Source organism: Heterocephalus glaber, unplaced genomic scaffold (assembly GCF_053883595.1).
Source record: "Heterocephalus glaber isolate CG9 unplaced genomic scaffold, H.glaber_assembly_v1.0 deba00001472, whole genome shotgun sequence".
Lineage (NCBI taxonomy): Eukaryota > Metazoa > Chordata > Mammalia > Rodentia > Bathyergidae > Heterocephalus > Heterocephalus glaber.
This window is the reverse complement of record NW_028258315.1, coordinates 1,836,478-1,857,558: the sequence shown is the minus strand read 5'-3', so window position 1 is coordinate 1,857,558 and position 21,081 is coordinate 1,836,478. Positions and strand designations below refer to the sequence as shown.

At 46.0% G+C, this 21,081-nt stretch overlaps 1 protein-coding gene across 5 annotated transcripts in view; it reads left to right on the top strand.

Moving 5' to 3' along the window:
• The window catches only part of Exoc2 (exocyst complex component 2), a 138,091-nt gene that overhangs the window by 56,673 nt on the left and 60,337 nt on the right, over positions 1-21,081 (top strand). For all 5 annotated transcript variants that reach the window (XM_087181709.1, XM_021260766.2, XM_004847796.3 and 2 more), the window contains exons 11-13: positions 275-393; positions 14,513-14,638; positions 16,946-17,070. In XM_087181709.1, coding sequence (XP_087037835.1) covers positions 275-393; positions 14,513-14,638; positions 16,946-17,070 — 370 coding nt within the window. The remainder of the gene's footprint in view (positions 1-274; positions 394-14,512; positions 14,639-16,945; positions 17,071-21,081) is intronic.

Here is a 21,081-nt window from a genome sequence, read left to right as displayed (position 1 = left end):
CCTCGCGTGCAGAGCCGCTCGCGCCACGATCATTGTCGGGGGTCGTTGCCTTCTCAGTTGTCTTCGTGTGAAGAGCTAAGTTTTAATAGTACAGCTTTGTCATTTATTATCATGTGAAAGGAAATTTGGATATATTTTATTGAAAACGAAAGACTAATATTGAGAAGCGCTTTACTAATCCATAAACCTTGGGATTTTCTGTAACAAAACTTTATGGTAGCCATAAAGTTTCCTCCTGCCCTCTGCTGACCGAGGCACTCGGACTGCCTTCCAGGTATCTGTCTGACCTGCACGCCCCCGGCGACCCTGCGTGGCAGTGCATCGGAGCCCAGCACAAGTGGATCCTCCAGCTCATGCACAGCTGCAAGGAGGGCTACGTGAAGGACCTGAAAGGCAAGTCTGGCACCGGTCTCTGCGCCTCTTCCTGCCCTTGAGTGCGCGTGTGTGCCTGCGTGCGGGGGGGGGGGGTTCGTGCGTGGGGGGCGGTTCCCGAGCTGTCCTGGACCGCTCCTCTGCAGCTCTCCTTGTTGGTCCCCTGCCCGCTGTGCAGCATGTACCCCCGGTGGAGCACAGCGCGGGGGGCAGACTGTGCGTGTCTGCCCCAGCGTTGAGGAGCAGGATGGACAAAGAATCCCTTTAAGGCGGCTCGGTGCCATAGCAGTGCTCGTGCTGCCCTGCAGCAGTGAGAGCTGCGTTCTCCTTACAGCGCAGTGCACCAGACAGACAGCAGACAGCTGCGTGGAGCCCTGGAGAGGAAGGGAAGGCTCTAAACATAGACTAACCAAGAACGACGAAGAAGCGTGGTGTCTGTGGGGAGCCACTGTGGGCCCACGTGCCTGGGTTGGGGAGGTGTCTGGGAGTCTCCCTGCTGCGTTACATAGCTTCCGCCGCCTGAGGTGGGCAGCCGCCTGCGCCAGTGCCTCGGGAAGATAAAGCTGCTTTTGCTTGCAGATTTCTGTCAGTGAAGTCCTGTCTTCCAACAAATACTGAATGGATTGACTCCAACCGGGAGACGTGCAGGCTCAGCACTGAGTGGAGGAGGAGACTAGGCGAACTGGGATCGCCTTCTAGGGGGACAGAATCTGACGGGGTTTCGAGGTCAGGGAGGTGGCGTTCCAGCTCTGAAGGGAGTGATGTCTATTTTGCGATTTGAAGCAGGACAGTCTTGGGGGCGGGAGGGGACAGGAGAGCATAGTGTCCCAAAACATGCGGGGATAGCCGTTGAGGTTTCTAGCATGAAGCAGGTCAGAGCAGTGTCCTCAGGGCAGAGCAAGGGCGGTGACATAGTTTGAGCTCCTGAGAAGATGATGTAAGACCAGGAGGTGTGGAGCTGACCTGTCCCGGAGGGTTGGGGCATAGTGTGAGGACAGGCCTGGCAGCGGAAGCTGTTTCTGTGAGAGTTGCTGTAAAATAGTTTTGTCATGTTTTAGTTGGCCAGTATTTGAATGCTTTGCATTATGGTTCTGTTCTTTTCAATGTTTGATATTTCAGGAAATCTCTGTCTCTAATGATGCATGTCAAAATTCCTCTTAATGTCATTAATTATTTTATATTTGTAGCAAGGGGAAATCTCAGCAAATGACATAGTAGTCCTTAGTCTCCGGGAATACCTAAGAGTGCCTTAGCATATTACTTTCCCTCTGATTGAGGTCTGCTTCCTCTTGAGTCTGCTGTGCGGTAGTCTGATACCCTGGACTGCCCAGCAGAATTCCCAGGGTGTTTCTCGAGCCTGTCCGCTCCTGGCCTCGCCCCTCTGTCCCAGTTCTGCCAGAATCTCTGAAGGTGGTGCCCAGGCGCCTGTGGTTTCCAGGCTGAGGGGAGCCTGGTGCGGTGGGGGTGGATGGTCAGCGTGCTGAGCGCCGTGCTAGGGGCTGGAGACGTGAGGAGCACGTCACCTCTTGGGGTAGCCGAATGGCGTTGGAGGCCATGTGAATGCACGCTTCATTTCAGTCCTGCAAAGGTGGCTGAGTGGGGTGTGTGGAGTTGTGTGAAGTTGTGCTTCAGACACACGGCAGGTTGGGAGTACAAGACGTTTCCTCGAGGAGGTAATGCAGCAGCGGAACCCAGGTGGCGACTCTCGGTGTTCTGGGCGCAGTGGAGAAGCCTTCAGAAGCCTCCGAAGAGGGCGCAGATCAGTGACTGTGCTTTGTCCACAGAGATAGGCCCTGTAAGGGCTGCTTCTCCTGTGTCTGTGTACCAGAAACAGTCCGAATCATTGGTGTGAAAATACTTACGTTTCCGCGATGTGTGTTTTGTGTATAAAAACAGCGTGTGGACTTTTTAGTTTTTATTTTCGTTCTTTTATTTTTAGTTTTCTGAGACAGGGTCTTGCTAGTAGCCTAGACTGGCCTTGAACTCACAGTGCTCCTGCGTTGGCCTCCTGAGTGCTGGGACTGCAGGCATGCACCACCTCACCCAGCTGGACTTTTTCAAATTGGAAAAACCCCAGAAAATTGTATGAATCCTATTGTCACATCTATTCCTGAAATGTCAGGAGCAATTTGGGAACACACCATACCTGATGGACTCATTCCTTGTCACCTTGATGTTAAGTGCACCTGTACGTATTTATCTCCAAGTGCAGCATTTCTAGGGGAAAAACAGTAGCAAAAGCTTATGTGGAACAGGAGCCATTATTTAAAATTCTCTGGACCAGACGTAGCTCAGTGGTAGAGCTTTGGCCTAGCATGCACAAGGCCCCCGGTTCAATCCCCAATCCTGCAAAACAAAACAAAAAAAACAAATGTGAAAATGTTCATCAGACTACCATGAAGTATACCTGAAATATAATCAATAATTTTTTTTTTTCGTTTGGTACCGGGGATCGAACTCAGGACCTTGCGCTTGCGTGGCAGGCGTTGGAACCACTGAGCTAAATCCCCGGCCCTAATCAATAATTTCTTAATATCAAATATTCACTTAGTTTTCAAGTGCAGAAACCATTGAGCTTCACCACTAGTTTTTCAAGTACCTACACTGTATTGCTTTTTTTTTTTTGTACCTGGGATTGAACTTGGATCCTTGCGCTTGTAAGGTAGGCGGCGGAACCACTGAGCTAAACCCCCGGCCCTGCATTGCTTCTTAAAGGCTGCTTCTGCAAAGGTAAATGAGAAACAAGCTGTGGATGCAGGCTACGTAAGTGTTTCCTCCATGGAATGAGAACAAGTAGTAAAACGTGCTCCCCTGTGGCCAGTTTGCACTTAGATGCGTTGTCTGTCACCATTAATGTGTGTATAGGTTGTTGGGCACGTTGTGTCTTTAATGCACACTTCCTCCGTTTATACAGGTGATACAATTCTGTATGGTGCATGCAAGTGAATGAGTGGGTATGCCTTTATAAAATCCTTACCTTCATCGTAAGTTTGCTGGGAATAAGCAGTTTTTCTTTTATGCGATCCAAAACTGTTGTTGATGATAGACTCTCAATGTGTGTTTTATGATTGCCTTGATTGTATGTACGTAATGTAACTGTAAGGTAATATGGAGGAAGGTTCACTATCGCGTGGGTTTTCTGCTGGAAATCCTCTCATAATTGTGATAGGTATGCAAAGAATCTAAACCTAGAAAATCGTCCACTTCAGTGGATGACCTTGGATCCATTTCACGTCACATGTGCTGAAGGTGTCCCAGAAATGCCAGGTGGGAGGCCCGAGTTCTCCGTTCCCTGGACAAGGGCAGAGCTAGCCTGGGTCCTGACACCTCCCCATCCTACAAGACTGTGCCCCATCCCGGCCAGAGGTTCTGGACAGTGGCGCTTACAGCCCCTCCCTGCATTTCGCTGTTGGGGCAGGTTTTTGATCAGACAGGGTTTCTACCGGGAGCCAAACTGCCCTTCCCAGAGGTAGTGCGAGCTGGTCCTTGGCAGCTGCCCAGGAGCTTTGCCTGCAGCTGGCCGGGCTGGGTGAGCGCCTGCTGTCTGTTTCTGTTTCTGCTGACAGCAGTTTGCCTCTAGGTGAATTCTTCAAAGGGGATTCTGTGTAGACTGATTAGGGACCTTCGGAATTTACACTCACAATAGACATGCTCCGAGAGGCTGCAGGTGAGGAAGTGGCGGTGAAGGGGAAGGCACCCAGTGCCCAGGCGGGAGTCCTGGATGCGCTGAGGATGCGTGTTTGGGGAAGGCCTGCAGTCTAGCCAGAGCTGGGGGCTCTTAGGGGCGGGGCGCGGGTGGTGCCCTGCGTGTCTGTCCAGCCCTGCTTGGGGACAGGGTGCTGACCTGTGTGCTTGGGCGTGCGAGCCTGTGCAGAGGCGGTGGACACTCTTGGCAAATTCCTCAGAAACCGCCTGGCTTCCAAAGACAAGGCCTGTGCGTTACTAGTGCTTTGCTGTGAAGCAGCATTGGTTTTCATAGCGTAATCTCCGGAACCTCCTTTCAAAACGAGAGCTCACCACCTTCTAAATTTAAAGAAAGAAATTTAAGTTTGCCTGCTGTAGTACCTGTACTTGGACTCAGCCCAGGAGGAGAGGAGGACAGAAATGGTCGTGATTAAGTCAGTCCACAGGCAGAGTAATAGAACCCAATTTTAAATGGATAGACCATAAATATTTCTTGCAGGAAAATAATTCTTGATGTCTTTTTAGGTAAAGTTAGTCTTTATGCATGGATCTAATAAGTCCTAATTAACGTATAAATATTTTTATACTCTTTTTGTTTTGTTTTTCTTGTACCAGAGATCGAACTCAGGACCTTGCTTGCACTTGCAAGGCAGGTGGTGGGAACCACTGAGCTAAATCCCGGGTCAATATTTTTAAAGTCTTTGCCTGGTAGTTTGGGGAAAATGTTAATTGCATCTATTCTCGTGGTCTTCAGAGAAAAGTTTATGAGCAGAGATGGTGATGACTTTTCAGAGGCGGAAGCCGATGTACAAAGCTGCCTCTTTCCAAGGAAGTGCCTCAAACAGCCGGAGCTTTTGGCAGCAGGGGCAGTAAGGTGGACATTCCCACAAGGGCTGCATCAGCCCCTCTCCGGATTACAGTTGTTACAGTAACAATATACAGCTGGCCTCGCAGATGTGCTCCTTAGGTTACAACTCGAGACGCAGAGAGGTGGCCCACACCTGCCACACACCTGGCCAGTGTCCCCTGATACGATTCTCCTGCTCCTCCTCCGGGCCTGACACTGCAGCCCAGACAGGGGACACAGATACAGGCAAAAGGTGAACATTTCAGAAACCCATTAGACGGTAGTTTGACTCTGCTTTTCCAGTCTACACTGGTAGCCCTTTTCCTTCTGGATCCTGTATTTTACATTACACTTTTACCACCTTTTAAGAGGTCATTTGGCTCTTGAAATTCCTGTGAAACAGATCCAGAATTAGTGTAAGTCTTCAAGTTTCCTGCCAGGAAAGGCCTTTGGTTAACCCCCTGCTGACATTCTCAAACATGATTTTTAAAGGTGGCCTTCAAAGGTGTTAGTTCCTTTGTTCTCAGAGTGAGTTTAACTCTTCAGATAAATGCTGGCCATGAGAAATAACTTGAGGGAAGTCATCAGCCTGCTCATAGAGTAATTATTCACTTCTTTCAGATACATTTTTAATTAGAAGTTACAAAAAGGGCATTTTGGACTTGAGGCTCAGTGAGAGACATTCAGGATAGGAGCGGCAGTTTCAGCTGTGGATTCTTTGTGTGATTGATACGTTCTCCTTGTGTAGCTCACACTGTCCTTGAACTTGCAATCCCTTTAGCTCAGCCTTTGCAGTAGCTGGGATCACAGGCACACTTGACTGGGCCTGGCTGATGAGTTCTTAAAAATACTCACACAGCAGAGGATGTGTATTTATCCAAGGCCCGAGGTTCTCTTTGAAAGCTTGGAGACAGTGTGTTACACCTGAATGCTTTACTCTGATCTTTCACAATGGTGACTTTACTAAAGACAAATATAGAGGTTGTGCTGAATATTTACCTCTAGTTATTTCATACATTCATCAGATTGTTAAATATAGTACTGGTTGAAAGAAACAAAAAATGTTTGTTTCTCTATCTTAGGATATAAAAGGCCATATTTTCAACTGAAGCTCATGGAATATGTGCATTATTTTATTGTAGTCTACCTACAGTTTTGCGAATTTATACAATGTAACTTAAATATATTTTTTCTTGCTATTTAAAAATACAACTGTGGCCTTTATGTACATATTCTGTGTATGTGCATGTCTATTTCGATGAGAGGGGTTGATACACGTGCTTACCAGGGAAGGTTAACTCCCTGTGTGCTGGATTAAATGCCAGCCTGTCAGGAAACTCACCAGATGCATTGAATTTTCTGTAGAGCCAAAAAATGTTTCCATAGCTAAAGAGGTGACAAAAATTGTTATACATACATAAATCTTTCAATAAAATTGTAATTTTTATTTAAAGTTGCCATAATGAGATTGTACATTAGGAAGCTTCTTTTATGGAGATAATTAAAAAAATAGTTTTTCTCCTGAACGTTGATCACAGCCTGAACTCAGAAGGCGGAAGTTGTTTTAAAAGGGGGGGGGGGGAGACAGAGCGGACGCTGTGTGTTGTTCACCCGATGTCCTCCGCTTCTCCTCCGCCCCATCCCTGCCCGCCTCAGGAGTGTGAGCACCCACCGCACACCCGCCCCGTGCTGCTGAGGCCACAGCCGTGTGCATGCGCCCGCAGCGGGGTGGGGACCTGCTCCAGCCTGGCCCTGACGCTCCGCAGCAGCCGGGGTAAAGCAGGTGCAGGGGCAGCAGAGACGGGCGGAGACTGCGCAGTGCTCTCCAGCAGAGCGAGGGCCAGCGCCTCCTTTCTTGTCTTTTTTCAGAAAGAGAAAAATAAAACGAGATGTAAGAAAATCCAGGCGTCATTTAATATACTGTGAATTTGATTTCCGAGGCACACCACTTGAAATTGTCACTGCTGGGCGGGGATGTAGCTCAGCCGTGCCGCCGCCTGCTTTGCAAGCGCAAGGACCCGAGTTCATCCCGGGTACCAAAAAAAAAAAAGAAAGAAAGAAAGAAAGAAAGAAATTGTCACTGCTCCTTATCACGAGTACAGGTCTGTGTAAGGATGCAGAGCTGCAGTTCGGGTTTTTTTTTTTTTTACATACAGTGATTATAGATTGGTTTTAAATCTAATTAGAAAAGGCGATCTTACCCTCCAAATTAAAATTAAGGCATAATTCTAGTAATTTAGACATTTTTTTGGAAGTCAGTATCCTAGGACTGGGGAATTTAATTTACTTTGGGAATATCATTTCTGATCCTGTATAGTAAAATAACAGCTGTTGATTATCATAGGGAAAAGTTTAATTAAGATCCCTTCGTTTCTTTCTTCCACTTTATAATAGAGTCTTTTTTTTTCCTCTCCTGGGAATCGAACTCGGGACCTTGGCTTGCCAGGCAGGAGCTGCGACACTGAGCTACATCCCTGGCCTATAATACATTCTATTCACCTAGCAGTGCATGCTCTATCTGCTTTAGGTCAGACAGGACAAAAGGTGGTGTCAAAGGCCCCGTCCAGGGGTTCTCCTGTCAGCTAGTTCTCCTCCACGAGACTTCTTGCAGCTGGAGCTATTTCATGTCTGATCCTGTCCTTTCTCCTTAACAGAGAAAATTTGACAGTGAATGCCAGCTGTGTATTGAATGCTGCCATTACTTAGTCATTTAAAAATATTGACTATTACAAGTACTTTAATTCTATAGTGTCCTTTTGATAATTATTCTTTTACTTATATTATCATAGTCTATGTTTTCTCTATATACTCTATATGTAACTGCTAAAAAGTATAGTACCTTAAAGCATAGTTTTGTTTTAGCTACTTATTTACTTTACTTTTTGCAGAGTTAACTAATAAATACTTCTTGAAAGATCACACCTACAGTTTTGCTTTTAAAATACATTTCCTTTATTAAACTATCATTTTGAGTGATCTTAAGTACACATCAGAAATGGGACCTGGCTCCTGCTAAGGAGAATCCAGAGTGGAGGGAGTTAGGGATCACTTCCTTATTTTAATTTGGCTTAAATGATTCCCTTGAAATTGAGGAAATGTCCGTGTCTTAGATTTAAATATATAAAGGATCAAAAAGAGCATTTTTATCTGTTGACACAGGTCTTCTGGTGAGGAATTTGTAATTGTGCCTTGATGCCCGCCTGCCTGCCGCCGAAGCTTTGGCGTTGAAGCTCTGCTGTGTGGTGGGCTTGAAAGGAGCCCCATCCTGTCTCGGTGGCGGAGGCTCCGGCCCTGAGTGTTTGGTCAACAAGCCACAGTGGGTGGTCGGGCTGCTGCCCAGGACAGGGACCCGCTGTGCGCAGGGAATGTGTTCAAAGGTGTTCTGCTCGGCGGCGGCGGCGGCGGCGGCGGCGAGGAAGTCAGAGCCCTCCCGAGAGCGCTGGCGCGGGAAGCAGGCGTGGCCCCCACTAGTGTGGGCTGTGAGAAAACGCTGCTGGGCCTGGGTGAGAAGCTGCGTAAAGCTCCTCACCTGGCTCCGCATCTGCAGGCTTACGGCAGAGGGGCTCTTCTGCCCTCTGTGTGCTGTCAGCCGTAAGCCAGAGTTGACCGCTCTTTGCATTTACAATAGGGAAACCGTGCGTGCGCAGCTCGAGTTGGAAGGACCGGGCAGACACGTGGTAAGGTAGAGTGGGCGCCTTCTGTAAAGGCTTCCGGAGTCTTCCTTAGCTTTTTAAGATGATTATTATAGGAGTCACAGTTTTAGTATAAATCCTTAAGTTTATGAGATTTGCCACAGGTCTTTTTAGATCTGTAGATTAGCATAAGTAGTTTTATCCAGCAGAAGTTTCACAGATGGAAAAAATAGCACAAGTTTCAACTTGTTTGTAGCAAATTATGAGAGACAGTGGGGTGACCAGGATTGTTTCAGTAGGGTTCTGAAGAAAATAACTTCTGCAGCTTCTACAAGCAAATTTTTCAACTGGTTTTCTCTTATTAAAACAGAATTTTTCTTGTGTTTACATAGTATTCCAAAAGTAATTTCCTAATTTTATGTTCATTTATAATTTGTTAATATATCTACACACTCACAGTTAGAAAGAGACTTCCTTTCAAGGATGTTGTTAGCATGTTATGGAAACTTTATTTACTGCAGAAATAAGATACTGACTCGGCTGTCGGGAACTAAGAGTAGATGTGTGTTAAGTGTGTGAGTGTGCGTGCGTATTTAGCGGATTTTTTCCTTTCATCCATTTGTAGAGAAGAGCTACATCTTTTACACTGGCAAAATTATAACTCAAGCACTACCTGTGGAAGTTAAAATTTAGCTAGACCTAACATTTACTACTAGAATATCATTGGTATCGTTTCTTCTATAAATACTGTCTAGAATTTCAGAACTAGAATTACTGTACTAATGAGTGCTCACTGTAGGATTACATGCCTATTTAAAGGTTTGTCTCCAGAGTAACAATTACCCTGCAGTTATTCCTCAGGTAACTGACAGATTACAGTGAAATAATTTCGATCTCATAAGCCAGTGATGGTGAACCTTTTAGAGACTGAGTGCCCAAACCACAACCCAAAACACACTTATTTATCGCAAAGTGCCTATACTACACTTAAAGCTGAATACTGAGGTTTTAGTTTAGAAAAAACAACACATACATTAACATCTTTTGTCTTAAAAGAAAAACAAGTAACACATGCCATAGATTCACCACCACTTGTCATATAAGCATTTATTTATTTGAGCGTATTTATTGATGTTTAGTGTCTTTAAAGTAGCCAGCTGTAATGTTCATAATACAAAATTCTAATAGTTTTATTATTGTTTGTTGTCTTTCATATGTTTGCGATATAGTTTCCATTTAGCATCATTTTTGTATTTGCTCTATTTGCAGAGGCAGCCTTTCTCTATGTTTATTTTATTATTTATTTATTTATTTATTTTGCAGTACCGGGGATTGAACTCAGGATCTTGCACTTGTGAGGCAGGCATGGCACCACTGAGCTAAATCCTTGGCCCTTCTCTATGTTTAGATAGTGCTACCCATCAGTGTCCTGAGGTGGAAGAACAGCAACCAGAATAAGCATGTTTTCCCTTTTGTTCCCTTTGTGATGGTTTAAAATTTCATGTTCAAACTTTGGATCATAGAATCAGAATTTTCCAACTAAAAAAGATTTTGCAGGTCGCATAGTTTAAAGTACTATTTTTTGCAGGAACCTTTGGCAGAGCACCCTGTAACTCAGAACTGCTCCGGAGCCCCACACTAACTGCATGGCGCCAGGCTCCTTCGCAGAACTACTCCTGGCCCTCACGTGTAGCATAGGGAGCCATTTGTTAGGCTTGGCCCAGATGAGGGCATAAAGTTACAACTTTTTATTAGAGCCAAAAATAATTTCCTATTTGAAAGAGACTTTTTAAAAATTTCCATGTATTGCGGCAGCGAGCTTGCCTAGCATGTGGGATACCTGGGTTTGAAACGAGGGACCTGTTGGAGTTCCTGTTAATGGGTGGTAGTTTGAAAAGGATAAACACAGCTGTGCGACAGCATTGGCTGTCATCTGCAGAGGCACCAATGCGGGCGAGCACTTTAATGTCTCGCGCGGTACAGGCACTCGGCTCCAGGGGGATGCACCCCGAGCGCAGCGTGCAGTTGCGCAGGGTCTGCATGTGGGCGGACGCAGAGCAGGACACAGAAGAGGCGCCCTGGGGGTCCCTGCACCCTGCACTCGCCTGCGCAGCCGTGAGCCTTGTGCAGTGTGTTTCTCTTCAACACGTCGTGCGCATTGCTGTCGTATGGTAAAGTAAAATAATCATGAGAAAACAGGCTGATTTCTTGTGAGATGTTAGAAAGACTTTGCTGATTTTGTATTTTACGGAAATCATGTATTTTTAACTTACTCTTTTGTTCTCTTGGAGTAATGCTTACTTATTGTCAGAACCATTTCCTATGTTTAATAATTGTGTGGGGGAAATACCCAGTCGACTCGCCGAATTGGAGTTTAAAAGGCATGTCGGAATCCTCAAGGGTTTTTTTTCCCTGGGACAAGCGATACTCACAATGTTTGCATGAGTTTTCTCTTCAACGTGTAATTCTCCTAATTCCCGGTAAAATAGCACATCGGAGGACTCTGATTTTCGTTTTTGGACAAGAGGAGCAGCGTGTTGGGGAGAGCAGTGCCGAGCCCGCCTAGTGCCGTGGTCAGTGCTGCGTGGGGAGTCCCACAGATGTTCCCTGATGCCGGCCCGGCCTGTGGGGGTCGCTGTCCTCGCATCGCCCTGCAGCTGCACTGCACTTGCTCCAAGGCTAGGCCAGCAGTGCAGAAGGTCGCTCACGTTTAACTTGCTTTCCCTGGCATCGCAGGCACCCGACGACGCGGTTCCTCATAGGACAAAAGCATTTTCTTAATCCAGTTCTGTTATTAACGGAAGCAAAATAACAATTTCAGAATTTAAGATTCAGATCCTGATGATGTAATATTAAACCATTTAAGTTAATAGCTGTCAGCTATGGGGGAAAAACGCTTGCTGGGGATTGACTGAAGCAGTGGTGACAGTGGTGTGTGGGAATGGGGTGTGTGTGGTGGTGTCTCTCTTCTTAATCATAAATTTGTAGTCCCGAAACCTGCAACACTTTAAGTTCAGGCATTCTCTTCTTGTACTTTTTAATATACATTTGTAATATAAATTACACATTTCTATACATGTTTTAATGTCATGCTAAATTTGAGCCCCTTTATTATATTTCTATTAAAGTAGCACACGTCAGAGAATTTATATTTTTCATCTTAGTTTCCCAAATTCTACACTTTGTAGCAGTGGCACCTACATAAACTTTAATGTGTCATAAAGTATTAAAATTTCTACCCACAAGCTTCCTATTTAATATGGGAAAAAGTTAACTACAAAAGTACTATTTCCTCACTATTTATATTGTTTCACTCTGTACTGCCTGTCATTATTTTTTGTTTTTAACATTTTGCATTATGTAAGTCCTGTGTTAGATGTAATATTTTCCATAGTAGGAACGCATATCCAGCGCTCAGCATAGTAGTCAGAACACAGTCTTCCAAAAACTGAGTTTCACTAAACTCCCCAACGAACTTCATTTCTACTTCTCTAAAACTTATCAGGTAGCAATAGCTGGTGCGGTACCTTGTGCAGTAGGATGGCATTGCAGGGTGTGGTGACACCGGAGAAGTACAACTCCTGACCTGGTGGGTACCACACGTGGTGAGCTTGTGGCTTCAAAACATGGAGGAATAAAGGTGCCAGTCAAGGGAAGAAGTGAGGAGAGTTTTCTCAGAAATGAGAGGAAGAAGAAGAGCTCCTGGATTTCTAGGTGGCGTCCCAGTGGTGGGTGGCCAGAGGGGCCCTTTCTCAGGGCTAATTTATGTAGCAACCTCACAGCATTGGTACAGTGCTGGTCAGACTACAATCAACCTGTAGGATTACAAGTGTAGCCACTTAACTAATGTCGTCCAGTAGGGAAACGAGTCACGTAGCAGGCGTGCATTGGAAGATCAAAGGACGAAAGGACATATTTAATAAATACCTATTAAATGTAATTGGGTTGCACTATTGGTGGCATAAAATTGTCGTCTTATGTTCTTATTTAAAAGAGGGATTGTCTTGTTAAAATTTTAAATCATTTTATTAAAAATCCATAAGCTTTTAAAATTCCATTTATAAATAAGAAATACAGTTCCTAGTGAGTTGTTTGTGGAAGGCCAAGTGGTGGTGGGGACCCAGGAGATGGAGGGCAGCAGTCTGGGGTGGGATGCGCAGTGTGTGACTGTCGATGGGAAGCCATAGTCCCGCGCTCTGACTGCCGTCCACAGCAGAGCAGGGAGGCGACGCTTCTGCTGCAAGTAAGAGGTGACTGCAGCAGCTGCAGGTCACACTGAGTTTTCAAGGGTGGAAGTTTAGTGGGCAAAGAGGGAAGACAGGTGTGGCCTTTCAGGCGGATCAGATAGTAAATAAGGCATGAACATTTTCCCTCCCTCCTTTCATCCCTTCCCAGCTTTTTTCTTTTTTCCTTGTTTCCCTTACTTTTTGCAGTGCAATGCTGAGGATTCAGCACAGGGCCTTGTTCAGTGAATTACACTCCTGACCCCTAAATGTGTAAAACTTTCTTGATTGTTTGATATTGCTTAAAACGGGTCTGTCTATATTGCCAAGGATGCTCCCAGACTCCTGGCTTGAGTGACCATTGTGCCTCAGTCTCCCAAGTAGCAGGAGTTGCAGGGCTCACACAACACCACAGGGAGGATGTTGTCGTGTCCTGTGAACATTCACTGAAATGTATCTGTTGTGGAAATCTCTGAATATTCCTCCGAAGAGCTTAGAGCAGCAGTCGGAGGCTCATCTGCAGATCCACATAAGCTGCATGTCCTTAACATGAGCTGCCATTCCTAATAGCTTTTCGGATGCAGTCTGGAAAAACTACTTCCTGTTTCTCAGGATAATTTGGTATTGGAAAACACTGTGTAACCTTTATCCAGAGTATGGTTTTTTTGAGATTTCTGATAAGAGAATCAAGAGAGTAGTTTTTAGCTGGGCGTGGTAGTGCACACCTGTAATCCCAGCACTCTGGGTGGCTGAGGTGAAAGAATTCTAAATTCAAGCTCAGCCTGGGCAATTCAGTGACTTACTGAGACTTTGTCCCAAAATAGAAAATAAAAAGAGCTGGAGATATAGCTTAGTGTGAAGCCTGAAGTCCCATCCCCAGCACTGCAAAAAGAAAACCAGAAAAGAAAGAAAAGAAGAAAAATAAAGCAGTATGTTAGGGTGTGATTAATCTAGGACGAGGAGGAGAATTTCTGGGCAGCAGGAATGTTCTAGCCTCTGGAATATTAACAGGGTAAGGTGGAAAGGATCCAAACTAGGAGGCTGCCATCAGGGGTAGAAATGAAGAACCAACTTGCACATCCCAAGGAAAGAACAACGAAATTTGGGAATTTAAATGCGAATTGTGGCATGGGAGGAGGTGACAGAGATGTGTGCTGTGTAAATTTATGTGATGAATTTGCTCCAAGAAAAGAAGCAGAAAAAGCCAGGTGTGGCTGTGCATGGCTGCGACCGCCCCAGCACTCTGGGAAGCTGAGGCAGGAGGGTTGCAGGTTCAAGCCCAGCCTAGACCACTCAGCAAGTCAGAGACCCTGCCTCAAAATGAAATGTGACTAGCGCTGAGGATGGAACTCAGCGTGAAGGCCTAGGGTCTAATTCTCAGTACCAGGGAAGGAAGGGAGGCAGGCAGGCAGTGAAAGAGGGAAGAGGGAGAGGCCGGACTTCCAAGGTTCCCTTCGCAAGTCCCAAAGAGTTGTTTTGCAAAAAGCAGCTTCTCCTGGGTTTCAGTTGCAGCACAGCCTGCCCCCCGTGTTTGCTGTGTGTGTTCCTGAATGCTGCCCAAGCTCCCCACAGCCTTTGATAGAGCTCTGTGTGAAGATGAGCGAGGGGAAGTCATCCCGGTCTGTCCCAGTGGGAGAAACTTAAAAGCGCTTCAGAGAAAATACTTCCGACTTCGCTTACTAAATGCTGTATTTATGCGAGCACAACAGTTGAGCAAGAAATAGTCTAAGACGCAGGGCATCCCTGTCTTCCAGGTAACCCCGGCCTGCACAGCCCCCTGCTGGACCTGGAGAGCGAGACGCGCCCCTCCGTGCTGGGCCACCTGGGCCAGACCGCATCGCTGAAGAGGGGCAGCAGCTTTCAGTCCAGCCGTGAGGACGGTGAGTACTGCGCCCCGCCTCGTGGCGGCCGTGCTCGGTCAGATGCCTCGGAAGCCTCAGCTCCCCTGTGTGTCCTGCAGAGCTGCAGGACAGCGGACGGAGTAACCGGTGCTGCTCTTACCAGCTGTCCTTTGGTCACAGCCAGGGTTCTCCGGTGGCTGCGCCTCCTTGCTCTTGGGTGTGTCTGCTCGGTGCTCTTTGGTGCCGTCTCTCTCTGCGAGTGTTCAGTGCTGACCAGCTGGGTTTTGCTGTCCTCCTTCCAAGAGCACTGGCCTCTGTTTTCGCAGAGCAGTTTAGTAAAGATGAGCTCAGTCCCTTCCAGGCCTGCTGCTCAGCTTTGCTAGAGCAGGATTAGAAAAGCCTTCATTCTAGGGACCCTTCAGCCCACAGACCGAGGCGTAGTCCTTAGGTCTCTACCGAGTGGCCGAGGTCACTGACAAGGGCTCTTCTCCCTGTGTGCTGAGACCGGAAGTCTGCCTGTGCTGTGTGGCCTGTGGGAATCCCGCTCACGGTTCCCTATTTGGTCTTTGCCGGGCGTGGTGAAGTATCACTCCACACACGCATGGGCTCGTCCTTATCGAAGACTTCAGAGGCCCCTGCTCCGGTTCTGGAGCTTTTTGTCCACACAGCACCTTCCTTTCCTGAACTCCCTGTGCATATCTAGGCATCCCAGCCTCTCTGACCTTCCATCTCCATCTTTCCAGCCCAGAAAGGCCTCTGAGCTTTCTCTCGGTTCCTCCTCCTTTTCCTCTGTCGTCCAGAAATTGCAGGCAGAAAGCCCGGGTGGTTGACGGCCTGCCACATGCATCCCCTCCTTGGGTCACAGACTGTGCTGCCTGCTGCCAGTGTCTGAGAATACTTGTGGCCCAGAGGTTTCTGTTGTTTTGTTTCCCCCTCCAGCTTTCCAGTCCTTCATGGCTGGTGGTTAAGTCTGCTTCACGTTACTCCAGCAGGGCTGAAAGTGGGAGTCAAATAAATCAAGTTTGATTTCCCCCAAGACATTGCTTGAAATTGGAACATTATGAAGGATTGCTTACAGTAAATGATAGGTGTGCATAAAGTTCAGTAGGCTCATTCTCAACTTTGGGATCGAAGCAGAATTCATGAGCCTACATATGTGGTGCCTTTTTTGGAGGAAAAACAAGGACATTTCTGCCCTATCTTCTTAGTTGTTTTATTCTTAAGAAATTACTCTGAACACTATTTTGTCATGAGATATCATATGACCTTTAACAGATTGGATTCAGTAAGAAACAAAAATCCAAATTTATGTATCAATTATAATGATCAAAATTTGGATGAAGGTAGGCTTAAAAGCGATGGGGGAGGACTGACTGTTGCATACAGATGTATATTAAAAAGAATTTACAGGTGATAAAAAAATCAAATAAAATAGGATATTAAGAAGTGTTTTCTCTGGCTGGGCAGAAGGCCACAAGAACCCAGCTGTTTCCCAAAAGCCTTGATGATTGAGTACCACCATGTTGAGTAATTGCAGAGCTCCAGCACCATGTCATCCTGGCAGCACTGTTCAGGAGCTGTCTGAACCTTCCCCACTGTGCTGAAATCATATGAGATAATTTAACCATTAACGTGCCATAAAAGGTTTCAGCTGAAGGAGTCTTGAAATTGATCTACTCATGTATAACTGTTTAAATCATTTTCTAACATATGATTATTTCACTTAAAATGCTTATTAATGGATTTAACAAGAAAGAAGCTTATTTTACTTTCTGATTATTTTACGGTTTTTAAAAAGGGAAATTCTTCTTTCAAGTCAGTGAAAAGGCAGCATTCCTTCACTGTTTTGAGGGGAAGGAGTACTTTGTGAGACCTGTCTGTACAGTGTATGTGTGTATCTATGAAATGTGTAGAATATACGTGGGTGGGGGAAGAGTGTGTGTGTGTCCATGTAGAGTGTAAGTGGTACCTTGGTTCACAAACTTGATTCTTTTCATGATTTGGGTTGCAGACCAAGTTGGACAAGAACTGAATCAAATTCAATGGTTAGGTTCAGTGTTGTTATGGGGAAATTTGATTCAGTTCTCATCCAGTTATTTTTGTGATCAGAAATGTGGAAAGAATTGAGTTTGTGAACTGAAGGAGCGGAGTGTGTGTGCACAGGTGGAGTGTATGTGCACGGGAAGTGTGTATCTGTGGGTAGAGTGTGTAAGCACAGGAAGAATGTACACACACATGTACAGGTAGTGAGCCAGGCCAGACCACACAAGAGCTGGCTATGTTCAAATAGAATTTTAGTCTTGATTCAAAAATATATTCATAATGTTTTATTCTTTGCTCCCTTAGCATGGAGATACAAAATTCCCCACAGGGTAGCTTTTGTTGAAAAATTGACCAAGCTTGTTTTAAGCCAGCTACCTAACTTCTGGAAACTCTGGATTTCCTACGTCAATGGGAGCCTTTTCAGCGAGGTATGTATGTGACTGACTGTGGGTGGATCCATGTCACTGCACTTGTGGTCTTGAAAATTTTAGATTTTGAGGTGATTTTTTTAAAACCTTAGAGGCCCAGCACCTCTAACCATTGTCATGGATTTTAAGATGAGTTAAAAGTTTTATAAAGCCCAATCCTGAGCAGCCAGACCTTGAGCAATTTCCTTTGTTGTTCTGGAACTCTGTTTTCTCATCTGTGAATAGAGTAGTAAGGGCATCTTTCTCAACAAGTGCTTATAAGGAATAAATGAGACCGACAGCTGAAGAAAGAGAAAATGAACCATTTTTAAGGATTCAGAAGCAAGTACAATGCTAGTCAGGCCAGTTGCAAATGAAATTGTCCTGTAGTGGACTGGGAAGAAATGATAAAATGAGGAGGCATGCTGCCAGCTTTGCACAGGTCTGAAGTCATCCACAGAAACGCGGATTCTTAGTGCGAGAGCAGTGAAGATCATGGAGCCCAGCCCACTGTCTCAGCCTGCAGAAGTGTTTAGAAACCTTAGCATTTTCCCATGGCACACATTTACGCAGTGCTGCATTATGATGTACACGTCCCCAGCACGTTCCAGTCATGATGGGGTAAAAGTGATGCACATCCGGTACAGTCTCTGCGTTGGATGTTGACCACTTGCCAGGCTCGTGGTGGGTGCCACCCTCTCTGGTGCTGGTCGGCAGGCCATGCGTGCTCCAGGGCCTTCCACTTGGGCTGTCCCCGTCATGGTGAATGCGTCAGGAGAGAGTCCCAGAATAGGTCAGGGAGCACCTGCAATTGGTAGTGCAGGCAGACTCATCTCTTCATGGTCTCACATCCAGGGCTCCAAAGTCTCCAGAACCCTTTCCTCTGGGCTGCTCTGGGTCCACTTGGAGGATGGAGAAGATGCTGTATTCCCTGTCTCACGGGCACTCTGCACCCTGGGACCTCCCTGAAGCAAAGGCTACTTCCTGCTTCTTAAGGCCTGGGCAACACAGACAGTGCACGTTGGCCAAAGCTGTGTTTGTCACTTTGAGTGAAGACATGGTCTGTGCTCTCTAGGACCCCTCCTGCTCAGGCAAGTGGTGAGCTGTGTGAGAGCTCCATCGTGCACACAGTCACGCTGCTATTGGAAAAATAGAGTTGTGCCCTGGAGCTCCCTGCTTTGTATTTTTAACTGTTCTTATGCCACCACTCAGCTGGGCAAGTGTGGGGCCCTGGGAGCGGGCTCTGGGCTCCTCACCCTCTGCTGCAGTGGAGGCCAGCGTCATGCCGGCCACAGCTTCCTGTCCTCATGCGCCCCGTGCCCTTGGGCAAATAGTGCCCCTGAATTTCCTCCCAGGACTAGTGTGGGGACAAAGCACCAGTGTGTACTCTTGCCGGCCCCGATCTGCACGGCTCTGGGCCTCCCTCCTTCCGTAGCACAGGCAAGAGGATTCGGTGAGTTAGCAGAAGTGCGGGGTTCTAAGTGTCTGGCAGGTGATGGAGTTTGCTCTTACTGTTCAGAATGAAATTTATTCCAGGGTTAGGGCTGTAACTTAGTGGAAGAGCATTTGCCTAGCATGCATGAGGCCCAGTGCTGCAAAAAAAAAAAAAATCCAGTATTTGAAATCTTATTTACTTGTCACATAATAGGTGTTCAGGGAACAATGTTTAATAGGGAAATATTCAGCTGACGTACTGGAGTAGAATGAGCCAGGTCAGGGCAGACTGCCTTCCCTAGGAATGTGCCCCTTGGGAGACGGATTTCAGCCACATCCTTTCTTTCAGCTTCTCACTTGGATCACTTCCTGTGGGTGATCACCCTACGTGGACAATAGTTGCTTCAAGTCCATTTAGACTCACAAAATTCCTAAGAGTTTTTGATCTGGGATAGCTTAGTGAAAAGGGAATGTATTTTCCCTCCTTCTAGGTTGTACCCCATTATGTTAAAAGTATATAGATGAAGTACTTGATTGTAGATGGAAAATAAATGACCTGCTTCAGGCCTCAAGGACAACAGCATTGTTAAAATGAAAAAACAATTTAATTATTCTACTGAGGTGGATATGCCTGTGCTATTTCTACCAATTTATATTTATAATCTTTTCTTCAAAGTTTATAGTAATCATTATTAAGTATAATTCATGCTGAAGATTTAGGCATGTTTTAAGATTATCTATCCTCTATTGAAATGCTCAAAAGACACCAGAGGGAAGGAAGCAGCAGAGAAAGGAAGAGTTGAAAGTGTACCTCAAAGTGAGCCACACTCAGCCCAGAAGTGAAATTTAGAAACATAATTAAATTAAGGTTGGAAAGAGTTCTGGGCTTTTTGATAGTTGATATTTAATTTTATACAAAAGAGCCTTCAGTGAACACAGTTTACTTAAAATTTCTTCTTTTTCTTATGATAGAATCATCTTATATTATTAACTGTCTGTCCGTTAAAGAATTAGATGAAATTTCCAACAGTTTAGAAAATAGTCAGTTCTCTAAACCAGTGGGGGCCATCTGAAGAAACCTGTGAATCAGAACAGTGAAATCTACCGTTGGCCTCACCACAAAGGAGTTTTGGTCTGTGTGTGCAGGAAAGAGCTAAGGTTTTTAGTTAACGAAATGGTTAATAATAAAGATCTCACCTTTAGATAATGTCGTATAATGTCGTTAAACATTAGAAATCAACATTTTAAAAAGTTGCGTGACTCATGTCGATCAAAATGTACCACAGGTTGGGAAATTGTAGGGCAAACCTTACATAATTTTTTGTGTTGGTAATGTTAACTCTTCATCCAGTTAAACTGGTGAGTAACTTTTCATTAACAAGTACAAGGAGCATACCTTGCACCTCACTAGTCTCTCCCCCCTACTTCGCCTGTATTGGAAACAAATGTGAATTTTATAAAGCTGTTGTCCAGTAGGTGTCATCATACATTCACGAGCAGCCTATTCTGTGGACAAAATTGTGCTGGCAAAACATAGCCTTAACTTTCAGGAGCAGACACACGCGTGCGCACGCACACATGCACACACGATTCGCCCCTGTACAGTGTTCAGGTCCTGTACTTTGGAGAATACAGTTAGAGATGACACCCTGTGACAGTGCAGACCCTTACAGTCACACACCAGCATGTCCCCCCTCTACAGCACACCCTCCCGTTAACCAGAGCAGGAGTGTGTGTGGGGTCAGCTTTCCCCAGAGGAGCAGAGGCGGGTGCACACACGAGGCGATGCATTGTATAGAAATCGGCCCACATGGTCACAGCCTGACCAGTCCCGGTCTGTGTGCATCAGCAGGCTGAGGCTCAAGAGACCTGATGGTGTCAGCTCCAGTCTGCTGCCTGCAAGCTCAGGATGCAAGACGAGTAGATGCTCCGGTTCAGGTACAAAGGCAGATAGATGCAAACCAAACTAAATGTCCCTACTTGAAGATGTTCAGACAAGAAGAGCTTCCTCTTAGTCAAAAGGAACGTCACCTTCTGCCCTGGTCAGGCCTTCAGTGACTGGGATGGGCTCTGTCACAGTAGGGAGCACCCATCCGTTTAGAGAGCCTTCAGACTCACCCGGAAGTACCTCCCGCGTGCACCCAGAGTGATGTTTGACCAAATGTCTGGGGGCCTGTGGCCTCGTTGCATTGACATGCAGAAGCAGCCATGCCAAGGCCCTTAAAGCTGTAGCACTTCCAGGTTCCAGTGTCTGAGTGCCCCGTGGCAGTCCGGGTGTACTGGGTGGCTCCTAATTGCTAGGACCTTTGTATTTCCATGGTGACAAGTTAGCTCCCGAGAGGAATTGAGTCTGGCCGGTTTTTCATGGTGCTGTGCCTGATGGGGCTCCTGCTGAGGCCAGTCTGTGATACTGGGACCCAGAACTTCAGATATTTTTAAAACAGCCCTCAATCCAGGGCAGTCATGTGTTGTGATGTTTAGGAAGGTCCTGAAGAATCCTAAGCCTGGGTAATCATCCATTCACCAACATCTGTTGAACACCCTGAAATCCCTCTGTGCCAGCTGCTGACACACACACATTCTGTGTCTCATACACTC